The 25,839-nt window shown below is 39.5% G+C and overlaps 1 protein-coding gene and 1 long non-coding RNA gene across 16 annotated transcripts in view; one reads left to right on the top strand and one right to left on the bottom strand.

Annotated features, from left to right (window-relative positions):
• Positions 1 to 2,467: 2,467 nt before the first annotated feature.
• Positions 2,468 to 10,833, top strand: LOC122145346. Its single transcript, XR_006160291.1, has 2 exons — positions 2,468 to 2,654; positions 9,744 to 10,833. It is a non-coding gene; the product is annotated as an uncharacterized LOC122145346 (long non-coding RNA).
• A 195-nt stretch (positions 10,834 to 11,028) lies between these two features.
• The window catches only part of LOC109087255 (teneurin-3), a 489,736-nt gene continuing 474,925 nt past the window's right edge, over positions 11,029 to 25,839 (bottom strand). For all 15 annotated transcript variants that reach the window (XM_042758649.1, XM_042758644.1, XM_042758654.1 and 12 more), the window contains 9 exons: positions 24,146 to 24,378; positions 23,474 to 23,628; positions 19,952 to 20,826; positions 18,992 to 19,167; positions 17,873 to 18,108; positions 16,871 to 17,167; positions 13,151 to 14,762; positions 12,901 to 13,031; positions 11,029 to 12,638 (listed from right to left, as the gene is read on the bottom strand). In XM_042758649.1, coding sequence (XP_042614583.1) covers positions 11,880 to 12,638; positions 12,901 to 13,031; positions 13,151 to 14,762; positions 16,871 to 17,167; positions 17,873 to 18,108; positions 18,992 to 19,167; positions 19,952 to 20,826; positions 23,474 to 23,628; positions 24,146 to 24,378 — 4,474 coding nt within the window. In that variant the 3' untranslated portion in view covers positions 11,029 to 11,879. The remainder of the gene's footprint in view (positions 12,639 to 12,900; positions 13,032 to 13,150; positions 14,763 to 16,870; positions 17,168 to 17,872; positions 18,109 to 18,991; positions 19,168 to 19,951; positions 20,827 to 23,473; positions 23,629 to 24,145; positions 24,379 to 25,839) is intronic.

Below are 25,839 nucleotides of genomic sequence, written 5' to 3'. Positions count from 1 at the left end.
ATGTCACTTAGTGTAAGAAGAATATGTATAGAGATAAATATGGTGGCAGATAGAGGCATGCTGACAGTAAGATGCATATCAGTGTAATATATGGTGCGTATGAAGGACTAAGCACATTGAACCCGTCAGTTTAAACCAACTACTTATCTCCTTTTATTATCAACATCTTTGTCGTCCAAATCAGGGTGAAATCTCTTTCTACACAGGAGCAGATAAGGGGCCAATCGTATTAATCATTTAGGCTATCTTTGTGAGAAACACTACACTCATAAAAATAAAGATTCTTTATTGCCATCTATAATTCCATGAAACTTGGAAACTTTCCATTGCAAAAAAGGTTATTTATAGTGGAAGAAGGTTCTTCAGATTATTAAAATGTTCTTCACACTATGAAATAAAAGGGAAAAAAAGAGGTTCTAAGAACTGTTCACTGAAATGTTCTTTGGAGAACCAGACTATGGTGGGTGCCATCATTTAGAATTTTTGAATGATATATAGGTTTCAACAATTATTTGCATTTGTTTTTGTTTGTTCATTTCTTCGGCATCACCCTTTCATGTGTGTGAATGAATGTAGCCCTATATGTGTATATATAAACATAAGAAGTTTGAAAAGCACTGAGGATCAGTTATTTTCCCACTCAGTAAAGTACATCTGTCCTTATGTTGCTGCTTGCTGACCTTAAAAGCTAGTTTCCTTTAAGCTTCATCTTCAGGAAACAAGGTTTGACACTTCGAAAAACAAAAGTCCTCCATGCCAGTAAAGAGGCAAAACTTTTCAGACCAGAGAGATGCAATCTGTCCGATATGGTGTTTGGCAAATCATGCTCAGCAAGTGTAACAACAATGACAGGGGATGTGGGTGTTGAATAAACTGAAAATAATTCAATGTGAGTAAAATCATACCTTTTATGTTCTAGGATTTATTACATTATCCCACTCTGTCAGCTACGTCTTACGTTTCAATATTTCATGTAACAAGTGAGCATTTGAAAGCAAATAAATATTCCTAAGGACAAAATAATAAACATACGGACAAGTAATGGAGCATCTGAGTTGCCCCTGGTGCTTTGTCTGATTTAGCACAGGTTTAATATACAGAAAACCCTCACATGGGCTTGCAATGTGCTCCTTCCCTGTTTCTCTCCATTTCAGCCTTGATAAAGCGCTAGTCATTAGCCAAAAGCTTTGTAAGTGAAGATAAAAACTGTTCAAGAAGGCGGCTGCATTAAAATCTCTTTTGGCTGCCAAGACACTTTGATCAGAAATGCCCTCTTAGACTAAAAAGTGGAATGAACTAAAACATGTCTTATTTCATTTCGCCCATTGTCTCCATTAAAAAACATAAAACCCTCCAATCTGATCTATTGCATGAATTGATGTGCAGTTAGCTAATGAAATGACCTGAATGCACTATGGCATTTTTAAATGAAGCACATGCAGCAGACTTCACTTACCTTTATGTTTGCTTCAGCATATGGGATGTGACACAGAGAGCTCCGTTTGATATCCATCAAACTTGCTTCCCATATGGTTCCAGATGAAAAAAAAATAAGATAAAACAAGGGAACAGTAATACAGGTGGCAAATATCCAGAAAGTGTTATAGATGTGATTAAGTAAGTGTTGAACACTTGTTATTTGCTTCAAGTTTAGATCTAAATATGTTTAATTGCTGATCCATGCAGCAATGTCTTCAATTTAGTAACCAAATTGGTTTTGGACACACATTTTTGAATGTGCTAAATTTGCAGCTTCTTGAGTGATCAGAGCATTATGGGAAATTAACCATACTTTCATCATGGTTCATAAACAATTGTATGGAATACCGCATACGTTGTGTTATTGAATGTTTTTGGTAATTCATAGAGAAATGAAATGCAATATTTAAAACTTTTAATTTAATGTTAATTTCTTTTTTATTGTATAGTGCAAATACAACCACTATGCAGTACAACTCAAGTGCAATATGTAAATTCAGTCATATTTATTAAATTACCTGTGCATACTGTCACCATTTTTGCACGACATTTGTGGGAATGAAATTACAGCATAAAGATTCCAGTTTTCAATGTGCAGTAGCTCATGTGCTCTGTTGAGGTAGTTATGGTTTTAACACTTTAACGCATCATTAGATAAAGTGCATTCCAGTATTTAATTAAAGTCAGAATTTAATTCAAAATCTAGATCTATTTAAATTTGAATATTCATGAACTACTGATAGAAATAAATATTATAATTTTAGAAAAATGCACAGAAATATTTTTACCAAGGCAAATTCCTAGGCACTAAACCTCATTCTGATTCGAACCCTGCCTAATATCACTTAAGCAAAGTTAAGTGAAACGTTTAACATTTATGAAAACTGAGTATCAGAGCCACACTTCCGCCTCTGGCGTTTGTTTGTTTTGACCAACAGAGGGCGCTGCTCGCTATAGCAGCTTCAGGGCGCCTTATCAAGCGTCTTCCTCTAATAACTTGCCGCCGTTGAACACGACCACAAGAAGCGTCGTGTAGTCATTATCAGCTTCAAAGTAAAGTACATAATAACAACACATAATCTTCCTGCGTTTAACATTATACAGAAATTACGTTTACGCTCCCAGTGGCTGCTTTTCATTGTTTTTCAACGAAATGAATGGAGAACACGCACAGAGTGAGTTCACAAAGCAGATTGCATGAAGCATGACTACAACTGCATGGCTCATCTAATATTCACACACTTTAATATCGTTTCAGAGTTCACATAAGCCACTCTTTTTTCCCCAGAAAGTTATATGGAGCCCAGTGTAATGGAAGAGGGGTTTGAAATGTTTAATTTGACACTCATAAAAACGGCTCAAAGGCCAGACGGTGTCTGATGAAAGAGAGACTTTTGGTAACCTTCAGAGGAATAATTAATATGAATTAATATTCATGAGCTAAGCCTTCACCTAGGATTTATAAATTACAGCACACAGCTTCCATTTATAAATGTGCAGTAGCTCGTGTGCTGTGTGAGGTTTTTGTAACACTACATAATATATTTAAATACTGGACAATGCGTAACCAGTTATTAGAGAAAGAGCATTCCACTATGTATGAACATAATATAATTTAATACCATATAGATATATTTATATTTGAATGTTCAAAATTTCTTGTTGTGTTAAACTAGGTAATAGGTGTTGATTACTCATTATAAGAATTTTGTTCATAAGGCCACTGTTTTTTAACGCTGCCTGTCAGGTTAATGACATATACGTTTATCAGTGGAAGGCATGTAATGTCCTTTGTATTGTATGTTATTATATATTTCTAAATTCTATAAAAATTCTTCTTTCAGTTTTTTTTTCTTTTCATATAGCATTGTGACATTTTAAAAGTTATATATTGAAGAGCTTGACATATAGGAGCTTCATGCCGTATGCTTCCAGATGATCCGTGTAGTGCTATCAACCCGGGGCCAGTCTCTGGGCTCTTGGTTAAACTGGCATGTCTCATTGGGTTTCTCTCTTCCCACTGTGGAGATCAAATGAGACGTTACTCTGTTAGTGGCTCTGCTGACTGAACAGTGCTTTTTAAATATAGCCTACCCAATGAGTCTGTTTGCCATGTAAAAGTTTATAGAATATGCTATGGACTCACACATCTCTGGAAAGGGGAACTCCCAGAAGGCTCTGCAACATGTTTACATTTATTCAGTTAGCAGATGCTTTTGTCCAAAGCGACTTACAAATGGGGAATACAACAAAGCACCAAATATATAAAATGTATATTTGAACATAATTATTAATTTTTTTAATTAAATGACAAATGCAAGGCCTTACGGTCCTGTATAAAAGACAAAAGTCAACCTAATTTTTGAAAAGTGTGTTCACATGGCTTTGTTTTGTGAACAGTTTCTTTTTATTTTCTGCTTACAGAAATGTTAAATTGACGGATCCCACACCATGTTCAGTTTTACCACATTTGCCAAAAATGCAATATAGTATATGTTTTGTATCTCATAAACCACTGTTGGTCTCCTAAGTGTTAAGTTTTTACTGGATATCTAATGACCCATGTGGCCCCTTAGAGGAACAATATTAAGGTTGAATGTCTTTATATCATGAATACTTTATCTTAACCTAATCACTACCTGGCACCTAATACCTATTATCTTATTAAAATTCAGAAAGTTTGAGGAGGTTGTCTGAAGGTACTTAATGAATTATGCTCATGTGATCCTCTCCACCTGCCTATAAATAAAATATGCATAGGTGATTTTGTATAGTCAGAATATACATAGTTTCCTTTATGGATTATTATGGCCTCGAGAAATTCTGTTTGAAGCTCTGGAAGTGAGAACTTGTTTATTCCTGGTTGAATATTTTTAGCTCTCCTTTCTCCAGACATTGTTTGCATTTAATTCTATTCTCACATTAGCCGTAGATTGGTTCAAATAGAGTGGTTCAAATAATACCACCCTACAAAACAGCACTCTACCAAACCCCCCCCCCCCCCAAAACCTAGAAACATTGGCAGTATTTCAGATGCATGCAAACAGCTGTCCTACTGTTAAGTTTCATACTAAGAAAAAACATCTTTCATATTAAGTATCCAGCCATCTGCACGTTAGTGTTACTTTTAAATTCCCAAAATGAGAAAGACAGAACATGTACAACTCTGGAGACAGTGCAGAACGGTATTATATCCCGCCAGCTTTTGCGTTTTGTGAGGCACCATGATCTATATAAGAAAAGTTTTGTCTGTGACTCAAAGTTTGATCAGTCGTCTTATGAGAACAATGTAGGAATTCAATACCAAGGAATTGCTCAATCAAAAAGGACTGATGGCAGTTTGTGCCTGCGCAAGCACAGTTCAGCTTAACCTGTCTGTGCTTTAAAAGAAACATTTTAATCCCCATCACAAAAAAGGCTTCACACTGGCTTCTATCCAGATTCCAGAAGACAGCCAGCAATGTCAACAAGGTCTGATTACTATGGCTAATTATGATCTCCAGATCTGTCTTTATTGACTCATTCAGCTGGAGGATGCTTGGACTAGTGCCAGAATGACGTGACAAAGAACAAAGTTGCAGCTATTGAAAATGTTAAGTTGTGCAATGCAAGTGTTCTTTTAACATAGACTCGATCAGTGATTGTATTCTGATTATGCTTCTTTGTGAAAAGTTTTCCACTTTGGAAGCAGATGAGCAACTTTCTCATCCTGTCTCATTGGTTTGCATGACAACTAGAACTGCACCACCAGCAACTGGTTTTTACCCTTGTATTGATGAATGGGTGCAAATTATGGGGGTGTTTGGGGGCCCTGACCCCCAATGTTAAGTCACAAAGGGTTGGGGGAGTGGATGAAATCTTTATTCTTTATGCTGTTGTGGTTGACGGTCATAGCTCTACCAGATGGCTGCAGGAAGTGTGGCACATAAATGATTAGGCTAATATCGTCCCCTTATGTTTACCAGCTTACAGTTTTTTTTTCTTTTTACAATTGCTAGGACACATTTCTTAAAGGGGTCATATGATGCTGCTAAAAAGAACATCATTTTGTGTATTTGGTGTAATGAAATGTGTTTATGCGGTTTAAGGTTAAAAAAACACATTATTTTCCACATAATGTACATTATTGTTGCTCCTCTTTGCTCCGCCTTCTGAAACGCGTCGATTTTTACAAGGCTCATCGGTCTGAAAAGCGAGGTGTGCAGTGATTGTCCAGCTATCCAGTGCATTGTGATTGGCCGAATACCTCAAGCGTGTGATGGAAATGTTACACCCATTAACATTGTGATGCCCTGTCCGGCCGGAGCGACGAGACATAAACATTACAACCCATTATAAACGTGATAAAAACATGATTTCTAGTAGTGTCCTTTTCGAGAAAGTTTCGCTTTCTCAAAGAAACAGCGTCACACACCACGGCCTTGAGTGAGCAGAGCCCAGAGGCCTAGAGTGAGCCGCGTCCGGCTTGAGTGAGAAGAGGCAGGCGGCTTGAGAATGGCACGGCTGGCGGATTCGACGAAGAAGCTTGCGGCAACCACATGTGACGACCCCTGGCTGGACTCCGCTTCATCCATGGTGAAAGCCGATTCGGCGATCCACAGTGCGAAGTTGATGTATTTTCTCGGCGACCAGCTCGGATCAGCTCCAGGCATGACGAAGCGGATATCATCCTCTTTTGGAAAACCAAACAAAGTAGTTTCGCTTACACAGTGAAACACACAGCGTCTATACGATAGGGGGTGGCGGCGGCAACAACAATACTACAATGAGAATAAAAGGTACGCCTTCTTTCTTTGCATGAACATCTGGGCAGCGTTATGCAAATCTTCACACATAGTGACGTAGATATGTGGGGGTGTGTTAGAACGAGCCGTTTCAGGGGGGTGTGGATGAGTGTTAACTTTTATAAAGAATATCTCTTTGGATTTGAGACTTTAGTCTTTGCAACTTAACAGATCTTCTTTATGCACCAAGAGCTTGTAACACTCCAGTGAGAAAGGAAAAATTTAAATCACATCATATGACCCCCTTTAATACTTACAGTTTTTCAGGATGCTTCACACAGATCTCCTAACCAACTTTCAGCTTCGCACATCAGTAACTTTCATATCCAAAATGCACTAGAACTATTAAAACACTTTCATGTAATGTAGTTTGTAGTAATGGAAAATGATTCGAAGTTTAGCCTAGACTGCTGTTGTGCTCACTCTGTGCAGAGTTTTGAAAAAGTGACCTTAGTATTGAGAGATGGGTTGTATCTATTGTAAAAAAAATTGGGAAATTGTTTTCCCAAAGCCATCGGGCGGTAGTAGCAGAGGTGCTTGGGTCTGTCATTGCTGCTTGTGGCTATATTTAATTTTGATATCTAACGTTGTCAGAAACTGTCACCAACTAACTTATATCAGTAAGCTTTATTTTTTTTTACGACCCTACATAACAGAATGTGTGTGCACTGTTCAGATAACACAAGGCAGAAGACCTAGCATGATCTGTTTTATTTGTATCATAAAATAAATCAACTGTCATAGACCTGTTGTATATAATTTGTCACACACTCAAAGAATAGCCTGAGCTGGATGTTTAGTTAAAACTGAGGTTATAATGTAGCCCCAGTAATGATAGCACACAGAAACACACTGCACCTGTTCGGTATCTCACCACATGGCCTTGATCAGCACTTCAGACCTTCTCATAAATGGCAAACAAAAGAGATGTGCTTGGCCTTAAAGACATGCAGCAGAAGGGACTGGAAAACCCATTACAACCAGTCAGGTTTTTTTCCCACAAGCCTTCCCAAATCCCAAAAGTGTGCTTTGTGTCTTCTGTTCGGAAGCTGCAGCTGCTGGAAACACAACCACATTTGAGATGTGGGGCCTTTTGGATGGCGTCCCACTCTGATTGAGAGCACCATGCCACTGTGAGCCTCAAACACTGTTATGGAAGCACATCTGGCCCGGTGCTCCCAAAACAACAAAAGGGGCAGCAAGCTATTTCTCTGCAGTGAGGAATGAGCCATTGCCCATGAAATCAGAGCCGTCTTCTGGCCCAAATCCTTTATGCTCACTGCTTCATAAAAATGAAGTCTGACTGTAGGGCGTTGTATTACTGATACAATAGAGAAATGAGGGGCACTGACTGCTGTGTGAGGTGGACAAGGCTTGTTAGAGTGTGGATGGCTGAAATAGAGACTTGTTCATTAATCTTTGGCCCTCAGTTTCTAGGTTGCTTTCAGTAGAGCTATATATGAAACATGTATAATTGGAGTGTGCTGTATTAAATCTGAGACAATTTTCTCCCTATCAGTTCTAAAACATATAGATAATTGATAAATTATTCTGAATCAAGAAACCGTGAAATGAGTGATTTCCGAACTGTTTCACATACATGCTCTCAATGTAAGAAATAATTTCATATTTATTTTCCTGACAAGCTTTGTTTTGTGATGATAATTTTTCATTTCCATTTTATCTGCTCTGTCGAGTATATTGAACTGATATTCAATTAAATGACATTTATGCATTTGGCAGACACTTTTATCTAATCGACTTACATTGTATTTCAAAGCATACGATGTCGAACCCATGACACTGGCGTTGCTATAGCACCATAGTCCAACGTTTGAGCTACAGGAATGTAATTAGAAAAGAAAACAGCTTTTCTTTGTGTTTTAATGATTCTTAAACATTTCAGTTAGGGTTAGGGTTAGGGTTAGGGTTAGGGTTAGGGAGCAGCAACGTTAGGGTTAGGGTTAGGTTAAAACCTGTATGCATTCAGTGTAGTTTATCATTACCTTGTAAAATATCATAAAGGTTTGGAATAACAGAAGAGTCGGTGAATGACAGAATTAGGGATTGTAACAACCATAATGGCACATTTTCGTTCATATCAATATCCCTGCCCCTTTTGTTTCTTTACTGGCCCTTTGCAGATCTGTGAAAATTCCTAACATCTAAAAAACATACAAGTGCCACAGTAGTAACATCATATCTAAAGTAAATTTTTTTTTCAGTAGTGTACATTTCCTGGGCCGCACTACGTCCCACAGTTTGAGAAGCACTGCTCTATTGCGTTCCTCTGCTGACTTGCTTAATGAGTAAGGTATGTGGTCACATGTGTAATGAACTAATAAATACACGATTTTTTGAATATTACATTTTATTTTTATGATTGATCTCTGTGGAGCAATTAACATGTTGAAGATAAAGGTAATGAATCCAGCAGTGACCTAGTTTAGATTACATCAAAATTGCACTTTAATTGCACTCTAAACAGACGTGTCTATCGAATGGAAATCATGAGCTTTTTTTTTGTTTCTTTTTTTTTTCTGAGATGCTGCGTGGCTATAAAACAATACAAAAGCAAAACTGAGCAAAAACAAATAACATAAGAACATCAGTAATACAACATTCTCTAAATCCTCATTACAAATGAGAGATTGCAAGATAAGTTATTGAATTTACAGGTAAAATCACTTCAGTTTGTAGTAATTGTTTGAAACATGTATGTAAAACAGATAATACAAAATACACAAAATGTAGGCTGTTCAAAAAAACAAAACAAAGTAATTTAACAAAAAACAATGGTTGATTTGTCGCAGTAGCATCAAAGCTAATCACACACAGCATTTTTTAATTTTCAGTTCTCAGACAAATTCAGTCACACAATGCACACATCTTAGGTTGACCAAATCCCACATCAGATCAGATCTGATATGAGAAAAAGTTACTGTTAAGTGACTGTAAGCTGTCTGATGATAATGGCATTTATTTGAAAGTATTTTATTAAATACTGATGATTTTCTGTACAGGCATCTTTCCTTTTAATTTAGGAAAAATAACCAGTTTTTACAATCTCCCTCAGATCAGACCAGAGACGTGATGACTGCAATAATGTATAATGTAGAGGCATCATCTTCAACATATACATTGTAGTGCAAAGGAATATCAAAACAGACCATGTACATATTGGCACTAATAAGGAAAAACGTGACCTTCCTTTGATTCATTGGGTTTATACTGTATGCATGCAATCAATAGCAAACATATCAGGACGTTTCTGTTCTCACTTCTCCTCTCACTGACATTTGTATCTTCACTGCTACTCTGTCACACGTTTCCCCCAAATCTTACGCCACTCCTTATGCAAACAAATGACTGTATCGCAGAGAATCTGTGTAGACCTTTTAGGGCAAACACTTTGTTAATATTGCAGTGGTTCTTGTTCAGGTTATTACTAGTGTTTTCATTTTTTTTTAATCTTTTCAGGGGGAAAAGTTCACCCTAACAAGAAGCTTAGACTCTCTTCGATCAATCAGTAACTGAGAATCCCAAACAAAAAACCTCACAGACCTACAGGTGGGTAACATCCCCTTCAGACCTCCATTCACTCATGAATAGAAAAATAGGCTCCACCGTACAATTACATGATTGATTTAAAAACTTTTCATAGGAAAACAACAAACTAAAATGCAAACAATATTTTCTCATTCATTAGTCAGAACATTTTATTTTATACAATCTTTAAAAAGCCTATACAAAAACAGTTTCTGAAGGAGGCAGTCCATTTAGGCATACAAATGATTTTTTTTGTCCTTTTGGGGTGACTTCTGATCACTTTAATGTTTGTGGTGCTTTTAGATGAATACATTTGTTGTCAAATATTTTAAAGTGAAAGAAATCCTAAATCTCCTTCATGTGGGTGATGGCAGAATTCTCTTTTAAGGTAACTGTTCAGTTCTTATTTAGTGCTCAGTACATTTCTAAATTTTTGCTTTAGCACTTGTTATTTCAGTCACATAAATTTAACCCCATGGAAAACAATTTTTATTTCTGGCATCATAACATGATCATAGGACAATATCTGTGTTCAGTGGAAAAAGCCACACTATCTCTGCTGTCTGATGACCCTTTTGATTCAAGAGAGTTTGAGTGTTTCATCTTGTCAAAGGAGTTTTAATCATGGTTAAAATGGAGGGATATAAACTCCTTGTATGCCCACCCCCCCATGTTGCCAGTGACAACATATTAATGCTACTGTGATATATCCTTCATCTAAAACATTAAAAAGAGCGGAAAGTTTTTGAAATAATCTCTGGATAGAAAGCGAGGCTAAAGCTTGAACTTGTATATCTGGACAGAAAGTCTTTAAAAGCTTTAAGCTTGAAACGCATTCCAATTAAAGACTGAACAATACCATGACATTACTGTAAAGGAATAATTTCTTGTAAATTACTAAACCCTTTGATTGTAGTATTTACTCATTTCACAACTGAAAAACAGCTACTCTAAACCTATTGTTGATTACAGCGGCAGTAACACCATGAAACAACTGAACGCATTTAGACAATCTGAAAAAGAGAGAAATAGAAAAAAGAAAAAAAAAATGGCAACAATCAGTTTCAACGGATGGAAAGAGAAGAAAAACAGTGTTGAAGATTCAGTGACACAGTACAGCTGATTTTATTTCAGTTAGCATTACCACAAATTTTGATAAGATAAAATATTAAAATTCATGAGTATAAACAGTAATGCATGACAAGACAAAAAAGTCTTAATATTTGTAAGATTTTATTTTTATGTATAAACACTGTACATAAATTACTTTCTCTGCGACTAATGTTGTTGTACGGATAAGTGGATTTTTTTTACTTAAAAACAAACAAACAAACAAAAATTCCATAAAGATATTCTAACATCTCTTGTCAAAGTACCGGTCAGTTATGAGATATATATTTATTTATTTTGTTCTGTCAGTTTCTGCTCTATTCACCACCAGGGTTGGTTCAGGAATGAGAGAGTGACCAGGAATGAGTACACTCAGATTTGATTATATGAACCACAACTGTGTCCCTTAAGAAACCAAAGCAGAAGAGAAATGATCAACTAGCTCACAGTCTTGAAACCCAAGTCCTCACTAGTTGACCAAACATGGTGCTGAGAAGAAGGACAGTATGAACCACTGAATTACAGTCACTGCCTTGCGAAAAAGGCATTGTATTAGTTCATCTGGGTGCAGTGCTCTTTGCATGTAAACACAGTTGCCTTTTTTCTCTCCATTTTATCACTGACCAAGACATCTTTGACGTTTTATATATAAAAAAAAGACAAAAACAAATCATAACTGAGTTTTTTCTTGGGTAGCTCTTTTAGAGAGTCCATTAGCCATTCATTGCAATAATGTGAACAAATATGTAGAATGGGGGTGTGTTCAGTCAATGAGAGGAAGTGCCATTTGTATAACTGCAGTGTGTGTGGCACTTAGGCACAACTCCTCACATCTCAAACGTAAACCCTTTCCCTTTAGTCTCTGGGATAGGAGCTCTGGGAGTGTGTACAAAGGAGAGAGGAGCTTGTGGAGCAGAGGGGCAGTAGTCTGATGAACAGTCTGTGCTGTGCAGACTGTTACCTCTTCCCAATCTCGCTCTGCCTCAGGAACTGGATATTGTTGGCACTGTCGGCCAGTTCAGGGTACTGCTCCACTGATAGTACATAGTAGCCGTCATAACCCAGCACCTTCCCAGAGCTGAGCAACTGCCTCTTCTCCCCCTCTGTCCAGAGACGCACTCCCTCTTCTCCGTCACGTACACGTTGCTGCTCCCGTGCCCATGCACTTGACAGTGCTCTCTGGCGGGCCTGCTCTAAGACACGTGCCTTCTCCTCATCCAGTGTCATGCCATAGCGCACATGTAGAGCCAATGCACCATATTGCAGCTCCACATCTGCGAAGCGCCGTGTCCGTCCATTGACCACAGTGGTGGACTGTGACACTGTTACGTTGACACCATTTTCTAGACTCTTGCGACCGCTGGTGAGTCGCAGGGCACCCAGGTCACTCTCGGGCAGGCTGGTCTTTATGAAGTAGTGCGTATCACGGCTTTCCACTGTGAAGTGCAGATCCTCTAAATAGAAGGCATTATTGAGGACAGTGGCCACTTTAATGCAGTCCTCATTTGCTATGTTCAGTGCATTGGTGGCCACCTGGCCCTTACTGGTAATGGCAAGCATCACACCTTTACCAATGAGGGATTTGACTGTGGCAAACCACAGCCAAGGTTTTTCACGGCTTGAACGTCGTCTGCTTAACTGGATCTCTGGCATCCTCTCAAAAGATAGGAAAGCCTTGGCCTGCCTCATAACCTCCTGCTGGACCCCTGAGATGGACTAAAGTGAGCCATAAAAGACAAAACACATACTCTAATTATATATCTGGATATATTTGTAAACACTGAATCTCACTTGATTGAAACAAATCAATTAAACGGGTTACTAAGGCAGTGAATATGATTCAGGATTTAATGAATCCCGATATGATATGCAGAGTAATCAAATGGTGCTATTTTTCATTGCATTATTTTAAACTACTAAAGCAAATGATCCAGCCAAGTAACTTATGTAGGACAGAAGATGACACTGGACTGCATACCGGTAGGTCGTCCCATAGTTGACTCTTCCTCATTTCCAGTGAGGGTTGGGTAAGGTCAAATTTAGGGATAGGAAATCCTGGGATGACATTATGCAGGTGAAAGCCAAATGTCACCAGCCAGATGTTGACATCTATGAATGAAAGAACAGAAATTGTAAAAATATATATATATATATATATTGACAGGCTGTCTGATAAAATTGTAGAAACAAAAGACTAATTCAGTATGCAAAAAGGGCCCTCTCCTCACCTGTGACATACTCCTTGACCTCATGCACCTTGCTGATGGGATTATTATTGCGGAACATATACAAGTTGAAGGGAGCTGGGTCCTTGCCCACCCTGGTCCAGGTGCTTATATCTGGGGTGGTCCAACGGCCAGCTTGAATGTCATAGTCCCGCTCTCCAAAGTGCAGCAATCTTGTTAAAGGGTCATATAGGCCACCATGGAATCCAATAACCAATTGAAAGTCGGGGTTAGAGTCAAAATAGATCTCTCCATAAGCAGTATATTGCACCTGCTTGAGGAGAAGCCCATTGCTGCTGAAGACTGCGAGTGGTGTTCCTGTGTTGTCACAAGCAATGTAAAACTCCTCACCACTGCTAATTTCCATGGCAAACAGATGGCCTTGTAGGTCATAGTAGAGCGAGGTGATTTCAGAGCTGGAGTGGTTGTAGACATGGGTGATGCGTGTTGGGTAGTTGAGGTCTGCATAGAAGAACTGAAGGTGCTGGCCCAGACTGTTGCGAGAGGCCAAGCGTCTTCCTAGCCCATCATAGCGGTACTGGATGGTCCAGCCACTGGCTTTACTATGCACCCGAACCAAGAGACCCTTTGAGTTATACTCAAAGATCTCCACACCCCTTTGGCGCAGAAAGCCATCTTCATCCATACGATATTGCACGTCGCCCAGTCGTGTTATGCGGTCTCGTAAGTCATAGCGGAGAGGAGTGAGTCGTGCACTGTTGCCAGGGTTCAGCAGGTGTAGATTGCCGTTCAGGTCGTAATTATACCGCCACATCATTTTCTCATTCAGGTAGACTGTCTGCAGCTGCCCGTCCACATCATATTCATAGCCATATTTGGTAGTGTTGGCAAAAGGGCCAATCTTTATTTCTCTTTTGGTGACACGGCCCATGTTGTCATACTGGATAGTGATCCAGTACATAAGAGATCGAAAGATCTCGTACTGGATCTCCTTGATTCGGCCATGGACGTCAAAGTGCTTTGTATAGGTCATGACAGCTGTTGATATGATCTGGTTAATGTCGTAATAGATGACGCCGAATTTCCCAAACTGCTCAACCTTGCCAGAAATGTCATCAAACTGATAAAGATCTATAGGAAGGGGGGTCTCGTTGATGACTCCTTGCATGCTGGTGACTCGGAAGCTATTGTCATAGGTGTAGTCAAAGCGGGCGTTGACCATGCCATCCTCACTGAAGCGGAATATCTGCCGGTCCACCAGTGGACCTATCTGTCGATATCTGATAGAACAAATGAAACCCTCACTCTGTAGGTTGACAGTTTTCAGCACACCTGCTGTCTCATCATAGGTGAAGCTGACCCGTGTGCTGTCATATAGGATCTCGGAAAGCTTGTTCTGTCTCCGATACTTATAAAGGACACGTCGGCCAGTGCCCAAATGTGCCACCCGCAAGAGCTGGCCGTCCTCACTGTAGTCCACGGTAACTGAAGCATTACTTTCAGGTGGATTGTAGATGTTGCGGTAGTAGCCGACAGAGCGGATAGTTTGCATGGTGTGACGGGCCACACTTGGCATAGTGATGGCGGAGAGTCGATCCTGCAGATCGTAATCAAAGATGTACTGCCGCTGGCTGTGTAAAAGCAGCACCATAGACTGTAAATCAAAAGGTGGGAGAGAGGAGAAATTAAGACAAACAATTCATTACTCTTTCATGCATTTTCTTACATGCTATTAAAATGCAAATGGTGTGTAAAAGCCGGTATTAACGCTCCATAGAGTGATTATTTATTTGCCTAATTGAGTTCTTCATGACCATCAAGCTTCTAAATGCAGGTCTGTTGAATGTACATGGCTGCAAAAATATAAAACGATTTGCAATTACTGGCTTTAACCTCATGATTTGCCCATACTTATCACAATAAGGTGGGTTGAAATCTGTTTTCGTGCTCTGCATATTGTGGAACTGGAGCATCAAATAAATAGAAGAGTTTTTAAAATCCATCTGTATTCTAAGCTTGAATCTTGAGGTAAACAAAGTCAGCAAGTTGTCTTTGAGTTATGAATGACTGAGGCCTCATGTTTATTCTGTGTCTGTTTTGGGTCTTGTTGGACAATGTGAAAGGTGAGCTAAAGCAAAGGATGATAAATAAGTGATTCTTGCTGTGGGCTTAAGTACTGACATCCCCAAAGCCATTCGCTGAATGGATCTGAGAGTAAGGCATTCAGAGCTGCCACATCACTCCATGTATATTCATGTCTTTGCTGGGAAAATAATCTCAATGACTGACTGACATCTGCAGATTTTGAGGGCTATCCTAAGAGGTTTCTCCATCTTGGGGAATTGCTGCAGTGAGTGTCTACCTTTGAGAAGCCTTCACCTTGTCATCCATACTTGGTCAGACATTATTCTAGTTCCCTAGGCACTGCTGGTGGCATATGTTTGATATCCTCTCACTGGTCACGGTACCTGCGCATGTGGCAGGCGACGGAAAGACAGGCTAGCCATGCATATTTAATATACACATTTGCACACAGTGGGTTTTTTCTCCACAAAACTTTTGTGGTTCCAGCTGAGAGCTCTCTTGGAGGAAACTCACTTTTTCATCCAACTGATAACTCAAACTCTGTAAAAACCTTATATTTCATAATATTTGAATGCCTACAAACAAAACATTTCCTAAGAAGTATTATTATTTACAAGGCTATAGCATACTACAGCGAACAAAGGTGTGATCTCCTGTAAGTAGGGTTGGAGTTGCAAGTTATTCTTTTCATATTACTCTTTGTGTCTTTCTTTATGGTATCATTAGGCTGAGCTCAGTTTTCCCTGTGGTCTCATTTTGAGACTGTAACTTCGTCTATGAGACCTTACTAAGCCTTTTCCCTCACTAGAAACATCCACAACATCCAGTTTCGCTGCCTCTCTGCACACACCAGTTTCTGGAGTCTGTAAACTTACCCTCATAGTTCCACAGAAATTTCTGACCCCTGGATAACTAGGTGTCTTTGTATAGCTATTTCTCTCAGTTTTCTGAGGACCAACAAGTTTCATGTTTGCACTGACAGTCATAATGGTGTACTTTGGGAGAACCAATTCAAAGGGAGTAACCATCAGTAAATCTCATTTATGGTGGAGCACTGTAGACACCTTGAACTTTAAGAAACAGTTCACCCAGCAGGGTTGCCAGGTGCCACAAACAAAACCTGTCTAATCGCTACTCAAAACTAGCCTAATCGCATTTTGAGTGGGGTCCCCCATTAAAATTCACATTCTAGGTGCCAATATCATGCTATTAGGGTCACTTCAACCTGCAGACAAAAATAACCCACAGCAACAGTGTTAAAGTAGCCCAGTTCCACGGGGAAAACCGCTGACTTGGCAACACTATCACCCAGACATTACTCACTCCCATGTTGTTTCTGACATTAAAACAAAAAATTATTAGGCTGAATGTCCAAACTGCACTTCCACACAAGGAAAATAGAAGATTTATATTGCCAAGCTCCAAAAAGGTCAATACATTTGTTCATCTAAATTTGTGATAGCATATAATGCTGTTTGACACAAGGAATTTAGTAATTTTCAAATACTGTCAGTTAATTAAAATCTGTATAATATGTGAATTCGGACTATTTGAACATTCCTGCAAAAACTATCCTATGGAAATTTCTGACAATAAAGCAACACATATTCAACACACCACAGCAAATCATCTGATATAACAGGCCTACCAACTATTGGAAAAATTCACAATTCTCACCTTGTCCAAATAGGTGTAACTCCAGGTTTTGCTGTCGGCAAAGGTTCTGGAGACTATGCGTCCCTGGCTGTCGTATTCTACCCTCTCGACTGTGGGGCCTCTCTGAATGCTTGTGACTTGGCCAGTGCCAGAATAGGTGAGGTTGACAGACATCAGCTTACTGCTGGGCACCCACAGTGTAGGATGACCAGAGGCATCATACACAATCTTCAGAAGGAACTTTCGATGATCATCATATATTTTCTCTGTGCGCAGTGAGCGGTCATAATCCACAGACAGCAGGTTTCTACCGTTGACCTTTATGATAGGAAAAATTTATATTGATTATAACATTCATTGCTAGCAATATGTATAATATTTTTTGGTAGAATCGATATCCCCAACTTCAGTTACATTTGAAAACGCAATAGAAATTGCATGCAAACTGGTCACTTACAATTTTTTTTTTTAAATCTCTCTCCTTATCTCTCTCTCTCTTTTTTTTTGTTTATTGTATATCTATAGAACATTAAATTATATCCTATTTTTTTTTTTTTTACAACTCAGAGGCCAAATGCCAAAGCAGTTTCCCATATAAGAATCAGGGTTACTTTATTGATGCTCTGAGATGACCTGCTGCTTTTGTGGAACAAATAAAATAGAAGTTCTTCATATCAAAAAAACAAAAAAAAAAAAAAAACAAATAGAGAAAACCAAGAGAATTTAGAAAATATATAGTCTGGTTCATTGACAGAAACTGATGACTAGAAACAAAATCATTTTCTTCAGCCATTTTCTAATATGTGTCTATGGGTTGCATAATGTCAGAATCCTCTATTTCAGTGTTTGTAGAAATAGTAATATATATTTTTTAATTGCCCATAATTTACAACTCAAATCGGTCAAGCCAGAAAGAGTTTAATGATAGTGTATTATACAGATGTAATGTATTATTCTGACCACACTAGTAAACACATGTAATTATTTTAACAATTCTTCTAAATGATATTTTTTTTTACATACCCTGAGTTTCCTTCCAAATACTACGACTTTCCCCCTATTCTGTTCTTTTCTGAAGCGCCACTCCACCAAGTTCTGTCCATTTTCTCCAGGCAGTGTCATGTTTCTTCTGGCCACTGTCGGGTTGGATGCGCCCGCAAGAATATGAGGCTCAGTCTGGAAGTGAGAGTCCATTCCATTGGCATAGATGACCCTCATAGAGTTATCATAGCCCACCTGGTAGCTGTTTCTTAGTTGATCTATGAGGAGGAAAACAAGAAGAAAGTGAAACGAGAAATAGTGGGGGGAAAAGCATGAGAAGAGAGCTTATGGTGATTATGTTAAGACCGTGAAATCAGTGTGTCAGAATCACCACCTTGATTTTTATTCTCAAGTCACATATTTGGTTAAGGAGGTTAGAAAACGATTTGTAAAAAGAAAACCCTTTGAGACAGACATTAACTTCTTTGATTGTGCAGCAACAAGTATAAATACACAATCTTCTTTAATCTAATTAAATTCCCTTTAATCTAATGACTTTGCTCAAATTCACATTTAGTCACCCTATTGCTGCCTGTTTCCTCACTCTATAAAGCTGAAGTGGGTAATTTCTGCATCATCAAACAAAATAGCAAAAATAACCTTTTAACCAGGTTTCCCCATCTGAAACTGGTTGGAAAAAGAGACAGTCTGGTCCACTGACTTAAGCCAGCTTTGCCTGTTTGAGATGTTTTGATAGCGCCACACTGTTTGTACTTTTAATGGAAATCAAACTACGAATGGATTACTTGTTGTCTTTCCATATTAAGCTGGGTTAAGGTTATTAAAAGTATTTTAACATCAAAAGAATTACACACTTCAGCTTTAAAGTGTGCTATACAGATGTATTTTTCAGAGCCCAGCTGTCCAGTGTGTTTTCATTCCCCGTGGTGCTGTGATTATAGTGAAAACGATAAATTATCATCTGACAATTTTACCCCTAATGAATGAGTAATGAGTGTTTGGACATTAATATTGATTTAACCTGTGAGTTACAGCTTGATTACAGTGTGGAACATTTCCAAGAGTTAAAGCAACAGGTCAGTTTATAGAGCCATCAGGGGTCTTTGTTAATAATGATAATACAGCAGAGATTTGCCGCACCTTGAACTAATGTGTAAAAAGAATCAATGGAGGAGAGGTTGGTGGTGATGCTGACATCGTCATCTCGTCCTGAGGTCTCAATGTCCACTGTTAGGGCTCTGTCCATCTCCCCAATTAGACTGGTGATAACCCCAGTGGGGAATGTCACATTTGTCAGACGTCCCTCACTGTCATAGCTGCAAACCAAAAATGCCATTAGAACACCTTTTGCAATTGGACCTCACTGATGTGCGGTGAGCAGTTTACAAGATGCAATGACATTAAGCAGGCTAGCATTCATGTACTGTACGGGTTGGAGTCTGTCTTGTTCGGGTCCTCGGAAATCTTTGTATTTATGCTATCTGACAGAGGTCAAATGGACAATTTGATTTGTGTACACAAGTCAAAAAAATTTGAAAGTGGAGACAAACTTGAATATACGTTTACTTTTTAACAAATGTTGGCTAGTTTGAGTTGCCTTGCACACTCTCAACTGGCCTGAGGACATTTCTATATAAAATGGGGATTAATCATTACCCACATAATAACATAATAAAAATGTATCTTATTGTAGTCACAATCGTTAAGACACGTCAATGCCTGCAGTGACTTTGAGGTTATGGCAGGGTAGGTGCACAGACACTGTGTCCAACATGTTGGCCAGAAGGACCTACCCCAGACTGGCATTATGGAAAACCTTTTGGTACACCACCAGCCGGAAAATGTCATCCAAATTCATTTAGTATTTTCACCATGCTCTAAATAGCATGTGGTGAAATAAATGGTAGGTTTTGTAACTACAGGCTACACTTTTGTTGAAGGAGAAGACTTAGAGAAGCATTAAATCCTACAGTAGGAATGTGCACTGCAACAACAACTGTAACAAACTATTCAAAATGTCAAAACTGCATATCTCAAAACAATAAAAAGGTTTAGAGATGTGATCTGCAACAGTGTAAAGGAATTGATAGAAGCACTCACTCATAAAATGTGGTCCAGCCAATTTGGATGCTCTTGGTGGCTAGCAGGCCGCTGTTACCATGGTAGGTGAAGAGCACTAACTCCTGCCCCTGTGCTGTGAGGGTCTTAAGCCCTCCATTTGTACCAATTGTCAGCCAAATAACCTGGTTGTCAGGAGCAACAATACGCACTGGCATTCGATTGGGGTCACGACGAACCCGGAGCGTATTTCCACTGCTATCCGTTACAGCAGTGATATCATCCTCATTGCTATAGCTGAAGTTGTACTTGTAGTCACCAGTGACCAAGCTCATAGTATACTGATGCGTTCCATTGGAATCAAACACATAGAGTTCTTGAGAAGCAGGTGATGCAACTTCATAAAGACCCGAAGAGCCTTGTGGAGGTCGATTGTGACGTATGGCACGGATTCGAATGTTTCCCAGGTCAGCTACATAGAGTGTTCCGTCAGGAGAGACCACCAGAGAGGAAGGAGCATTTAGCCTTGCGTCTTTGGCATACCCATCACCTGTCTGGTAACAGTCACAGTTAGCGTCATTCTTGCAGTCGCAGTCAGAGGGTGCTCCTGCCAAGTGAGAAATCTCGCCATCCGTGCTGACTTGTCTGATGCGGTTAATCTTCTTTTCATCCGTCTCTGCAATATAGAGCACACCGCTGTAGGAGAGAGCGATGGCTGTTGCACCTTCTAGAGTGGTCTGGATGGCACGTTTTCCCATGGTATACTCGATGCCTGGCACCTGGCAATGCATAGGTCTGCCTGCCACGATGCGCACCTGCCTGTTCTCGGTTATCTGTAGTACAACGTTGTTGTCAAGCACATAGATGGAGTTGTCCATAGGGTTGATGGCCAGGTCTGTAGGCCATTCTAAACGCACCTGGAGAGAGGAGAGATCAAATAGGGAGGTGGATCACTTACGGAAACTTCCATAGATATACACACAGACACAAACACGTTATTACATCTCCCGCCTGCTCTCTCACTCTGTGCACAGTTGATGTTTGGGTCTGACACTGATGAAGAAGGATCCGTTACTTTGGAGGCTTAATACATTGGGTGCCTCTAGTTCATTCGATTTGCCTGTCGCTGGGTCATTTATTTTGCAACGGGATGCAATTCCTCAGCGCCTACAGGGAACGACTGTCGGGCAAAGAAAAGCACGACAAGAACAACATCGCCCGCTTAGAGGACTGGCCTCTATTAGACTTTTAAAGATGATTTAGAAGGACAGTCTTGTCTGGACATCTGTTAATGAAAATAAAATCATTCACCAGCACACACTTTTGCTGAGACATAGTTTATACCAAGAAAGCATTAGTATTCTTCCCTTGATCATGCATTGTCTGTCTGAATTATCTGGTTTCAATATTTCTCAAATACTTCACAGTCTTGACAACTTCAGTAACGCTGCCAAGTGCCAGTGGGGGAAAGTTATGCAACTGCATAATCTATAATTCACTCTTGCAAAGATATGCTGACAATATAATTGTCAGTCTGTTCCCAAAGCTTTGAATGGATTCAGGAGAAATATTCTCAATGAAATCAACTTATATGGCACGACTGGGACATTCCTAAACCAGATATTCCTTCATTCTCTTTCTGCTCAGTCTCTCTTTCACTTCCTGCTCTGAACCTGCACGCTGGACACACAGGCAGGTTAAGCATCTTTGAAGAGCACCACATTAAAGCGTAATGGTTCTGAACTACAGCAGCTCCTGTGGATAAAAGCTTTCTCTGCTCAGCCATGGCCCATCTGTGATTCCACCTTCTGCATAAAGCATGAATTCAAGACCAGATTTTACTCCGGGAAAACAGATTTTACTTGGGTGCACCACAACATGCCACCTAAAACATTTCATCAACTCCCAGGTCACCACCTGATATGCAAAAGGTCAACTTGGTGGCTTTAGAAGAAGACAGAGTACTTTTATATGCTCTGGGGATGAACTTGATTTAGACTGATCATTTTAAAACCCAGAGTGAACCGAAGATTTCCTTGAAGAGAACTTGAGTTATTTTCTGCTGTCCCTATTGGCCTTACTGAGGTAGGTGACAGTTGTGTAGGTTGAGCTGTATATATCCTTAATGATGCACATCGATGACTCGCAAGAGCAAACGTTTGGGTAATTTTGAGGCTGACACCAACTGTCTGGGTCTGGCCATACCTCAATGAGCTTCACTGAGCCTGGACCCAAGAGTATGTTAGACAACAGCCTTATGTCTAATCCCCGATCTCCATCCCTTAGAGACACATGAGGTTGGTTAGGAGACCAGAAAACAGAAAGAGAGGGGAGGAAGGATTCTGCCTAAGATTGTGGATGAGAAAGTCTACTAAACACTACATATCAGCCCTTTTCAAGTAAAAGACCCTCTTTATAATAAAGCTGCAGGTAAAAATAGAGTCCTACTCCCACACCCACAATAGGCTTATATTTCCAAAGAACAAAATTTCTTCTTTGCTGAGCTGGCTAATATGGCAGTCATCTTGGATTAGGATACTGATATAAAAATAATAGTAGTCAGCTGATCATGTGATCTCAACATGGCCCCCATGATGCAAGCCAGTCCACGTACAATAAAAGAGCTTTTATTAGCCTACAGATTTGACTGCATTCTTCATCTCATTTGAGTGTTCATCATCTTAATCATATTTTATTTTATACTATTTCTCTTGTTGTGTCTAGAAAGTCTAACAGATTATTTGTTTTCCACAGGCTTACTGAGCTTAGGTCATTAGATTCATTTAGCACCAGAGGGAGAGCAGCCAGAGGGGGGAGCTCCAGGTCTTCAAGGAAGTTTCTCTGTTTTTCATTTGGGTGGAGGCTACCACAGAGGGCTGATCTCAGGCTTTTTGTTACTGATTTGGGCCTTAAAGCATGTCTAGAGGTTAGTGGATAGATAGCAGGTCATAGTACAGTCCACTATAAGTGGTTGGCTGGAAAAACAAACTAATTCAGCTTCAAGTCTGCAAGCTCTGAAACTTTGTGTTGTGGTCCTTTAAAATAATAAACTATTACCTACAGGGCTCTGATAGTATAAATGTTTGAAAATTATCATAAAACAAATACAAAATAATATTAAATTGTAAAAGGAATAATACTGCATTTTAAATAATAATTAAATCTCATCTGAAAAATTTTATCGGGACAACATGAAACACAATTCTGCCTTCCAGAGGCAACAGTTTCAATTGCTTCCAGCCCTTGCTTTTATCTTTGAAACGAGGCCACTCATCCTAACACCACTTCAGGGATGAAGCCAGAAGATCAGGTTTGAACAGTTGAATCTTAGTACTGAGAATCACAGGTGCATTTTGAAATAAATCGAAGTATGGCCTTTCTGCCCTGTAATATTTTGTTTTAGCCCAGTGGCATAACTGGACGGAATTTAACTCTATAAATCATACCTCATTCAGGTTAGCAGTGTTGTAGCTTTTCTTTTGTGGCAGCAAAAATAGACAAATTAATAGTTAAGATTCAAGTGCATTAATCAGTGATGTAGAGCAGATGAGTATAAATGCATACCTGTCCAATATGCATGCTGGTATCACAGGTCAGAGGCCGAGCAGATGTGAGGTCATTAGACCCCAGCAGTGTTGAGATGATGCCATTCCGGTCTACTTTCCTGATCATGGTACCATCCACAAAGTAGATGAACCCATTCTTATCCACAGCAATGCCTATGTAGAAAGAGAGGGAGGGTGGTTGGGAAACGGTCAGATGTGACAGTTTCAAATAGACACACACTGCACCTACAAACAGGCAAAACAAGACTGGTACACATGTCACACTTGCCCTGTGGTTTCCAGGTCACTGAAGACACAGCACTCTGTGAATTATTCACAATGTGCTTTTGGGTGGTGAATTATTCCTGAGCTAAGAGTGATGTTGAGAGCAAGTAATAAAGGTTTTTTTTAACCTAGTCAGAGCTAAAACTAAGAGACAAGGAACTGAACCCTCTGGCTCTCTGATCCGCACTAGGTCTCTCCTTGAAATGTATGTGTCTGTGTGAACTATTTAAAGTCTGGCTGTTGCTGTGTTGATATGCTTAACTAAACCAATATTACTTTAATAGCAAAAGGGTTTTTTATATTATCTGTGTTTGTGTTTTTATAGTGTGTCACATTCTGCTATAGTCTTCTACACATTGAAAATTTGGATTGTCCATATTGATTTGCTGGTGTTCAGTCTTTTTACCTTTGGGTCCCAGCAGTAACGCCTCAGTGCCCTTGCCTCCATCCCCACATCGAGCCTCGTCAAATGGCAGACACTGCTCTCCGGTCCCTGCCACAACCTCTGCATTCTGCAGCAGCTCTTTGGCTCCTGTCAGGGCTTTCGGCCTAAAGATGCGTCGTGAGTTGGTGTCCGAAACGTACAGCTGACCTGTCATCGGGTCTGTTGCTAGGTAGTATCTATGTGCAGGATTGTTGCTAACAGGACAAAGGTAGAAATTTCACAATTACAAGAAGAGCAGTATATTATAATAGGACACAAAACAGTCATGATTTGTAAACAAACAGATATAGCAACAAATGATTTGGTGAATAAGCAATGCTTGAAGTGCTTGAAGCAATGAATAACTGAACAGATTTAAGTTAGGAAGAAAATGTAGCATGAAAAACTTATTTTTTTTCCCTTTTATTTCAGCAGATGTCTCAGTTTCTTATGACTGTAGACTATTATAGGCGCAAAAAAATTGCTATCACAAATTTTAAGATATAAGTTGAAGGCCTACAGATGTATAGAAACATGATCACTGATCTCAGGCTATAATGTTTTATTGTTGAAGACAATGTACTTGTTTGGCCCGGCCAGTTAGAGGGGAAAGGAGTTGAGCACTCTGTCAGAGTGAACCTAATGCGTTATGACTGGAAATCACTATCGTCTGACACAACCATAATGATGCCCACCAAACTGTCACATCCTTTCAATCATTTGCACTTCCCACCCGCACCACTAAGACAGAGGAAAAAGCCAGCGAGCAACATGAAGTGATGCATCTGTTGAAATAAATCAACAACTCATCGCAGTGTTTCAATTAGAAGCGACTAAGGACTAAGAATAGCACAGACACCTTGCAACAGTGTTGCCTGCCGGGCAGGCCATTTTCCATATATATGTTTTGAAACAGATGTGGGCTGCTGTAGCTTCTGCTTTGAAAAGTAACAGTCTGTTAACTTTTATATATAAAAAGTATTGGTTCCTCATCAGACTTACTGAGTGAGGCAGGGTCCCATGTTTGAGCTGATCCTTTGTTTGGTTATTAGATATTGGCTCTGTTCCAAAACATAGTGTGCTGCCTTTGGTTGTAGGATTTTAAGGCATCATGGGCACGTTCCTGAAGTGAAGGTCACCTAAGGTACCTCATTTTAGTGGTGTTTAGATGTCAGCAAAGAAGCTCATTACATTTTGGAACCGAGCTAAAGTGGGTTTACAAAAAAGAAATGAAAAGCAATATACAGTAGATTTGCAAATCACATGTGCTAATTACACTGTTCATAAGCTTCAAGCAAAAGGGGCTAAGAAGCTCTCAGGATGATGTTAGTTACTGTTGCTATGTGGCACATAGATCAAATAAAGATCAAACATGCTAAAACTATTATACCATAAAATATTCTGATGTGCCAAATGGAAACAAATGTGAGTTCTGGAAGTGAAGCAGGGAGGGGGAAGGATTAGAGTTGGCTTGGTTTAAGGACACTGAGGTTTGGGGTCAATAATCTCCTATGTTTATGAGGCTCTGAGGAGCATTAGGGTATATGGGCACGTCTTCATGAAACATACAGATGGGCCGAGACATCTGGGACAAGAGGAAGACGAAGGCTAGCCATTAGGTGGCTTGTAATGTTCATCAGCCAGCAACAGTGGTTGTGAATTAATAACTCTTAGCA

The sequence above is a fragment of the Cyprinus carpio genome, chromosome A1 (assembly GCF_018340385.1).
Source record: "Cyprinus carpio isolate SPL01 chromosome A1, ASM1834038v1, whole genome shotgun sequence".
Taxonomy (NCBI): Eukaryota; Metazoa; Chordata; class Actinopteri; order Cypriniformes; family Cyprinidae; genus Cyprinus; species Cyprinus carpio.
This window is presented reverse-complemented; position numbering and strand designations above follow the sequence as displayed.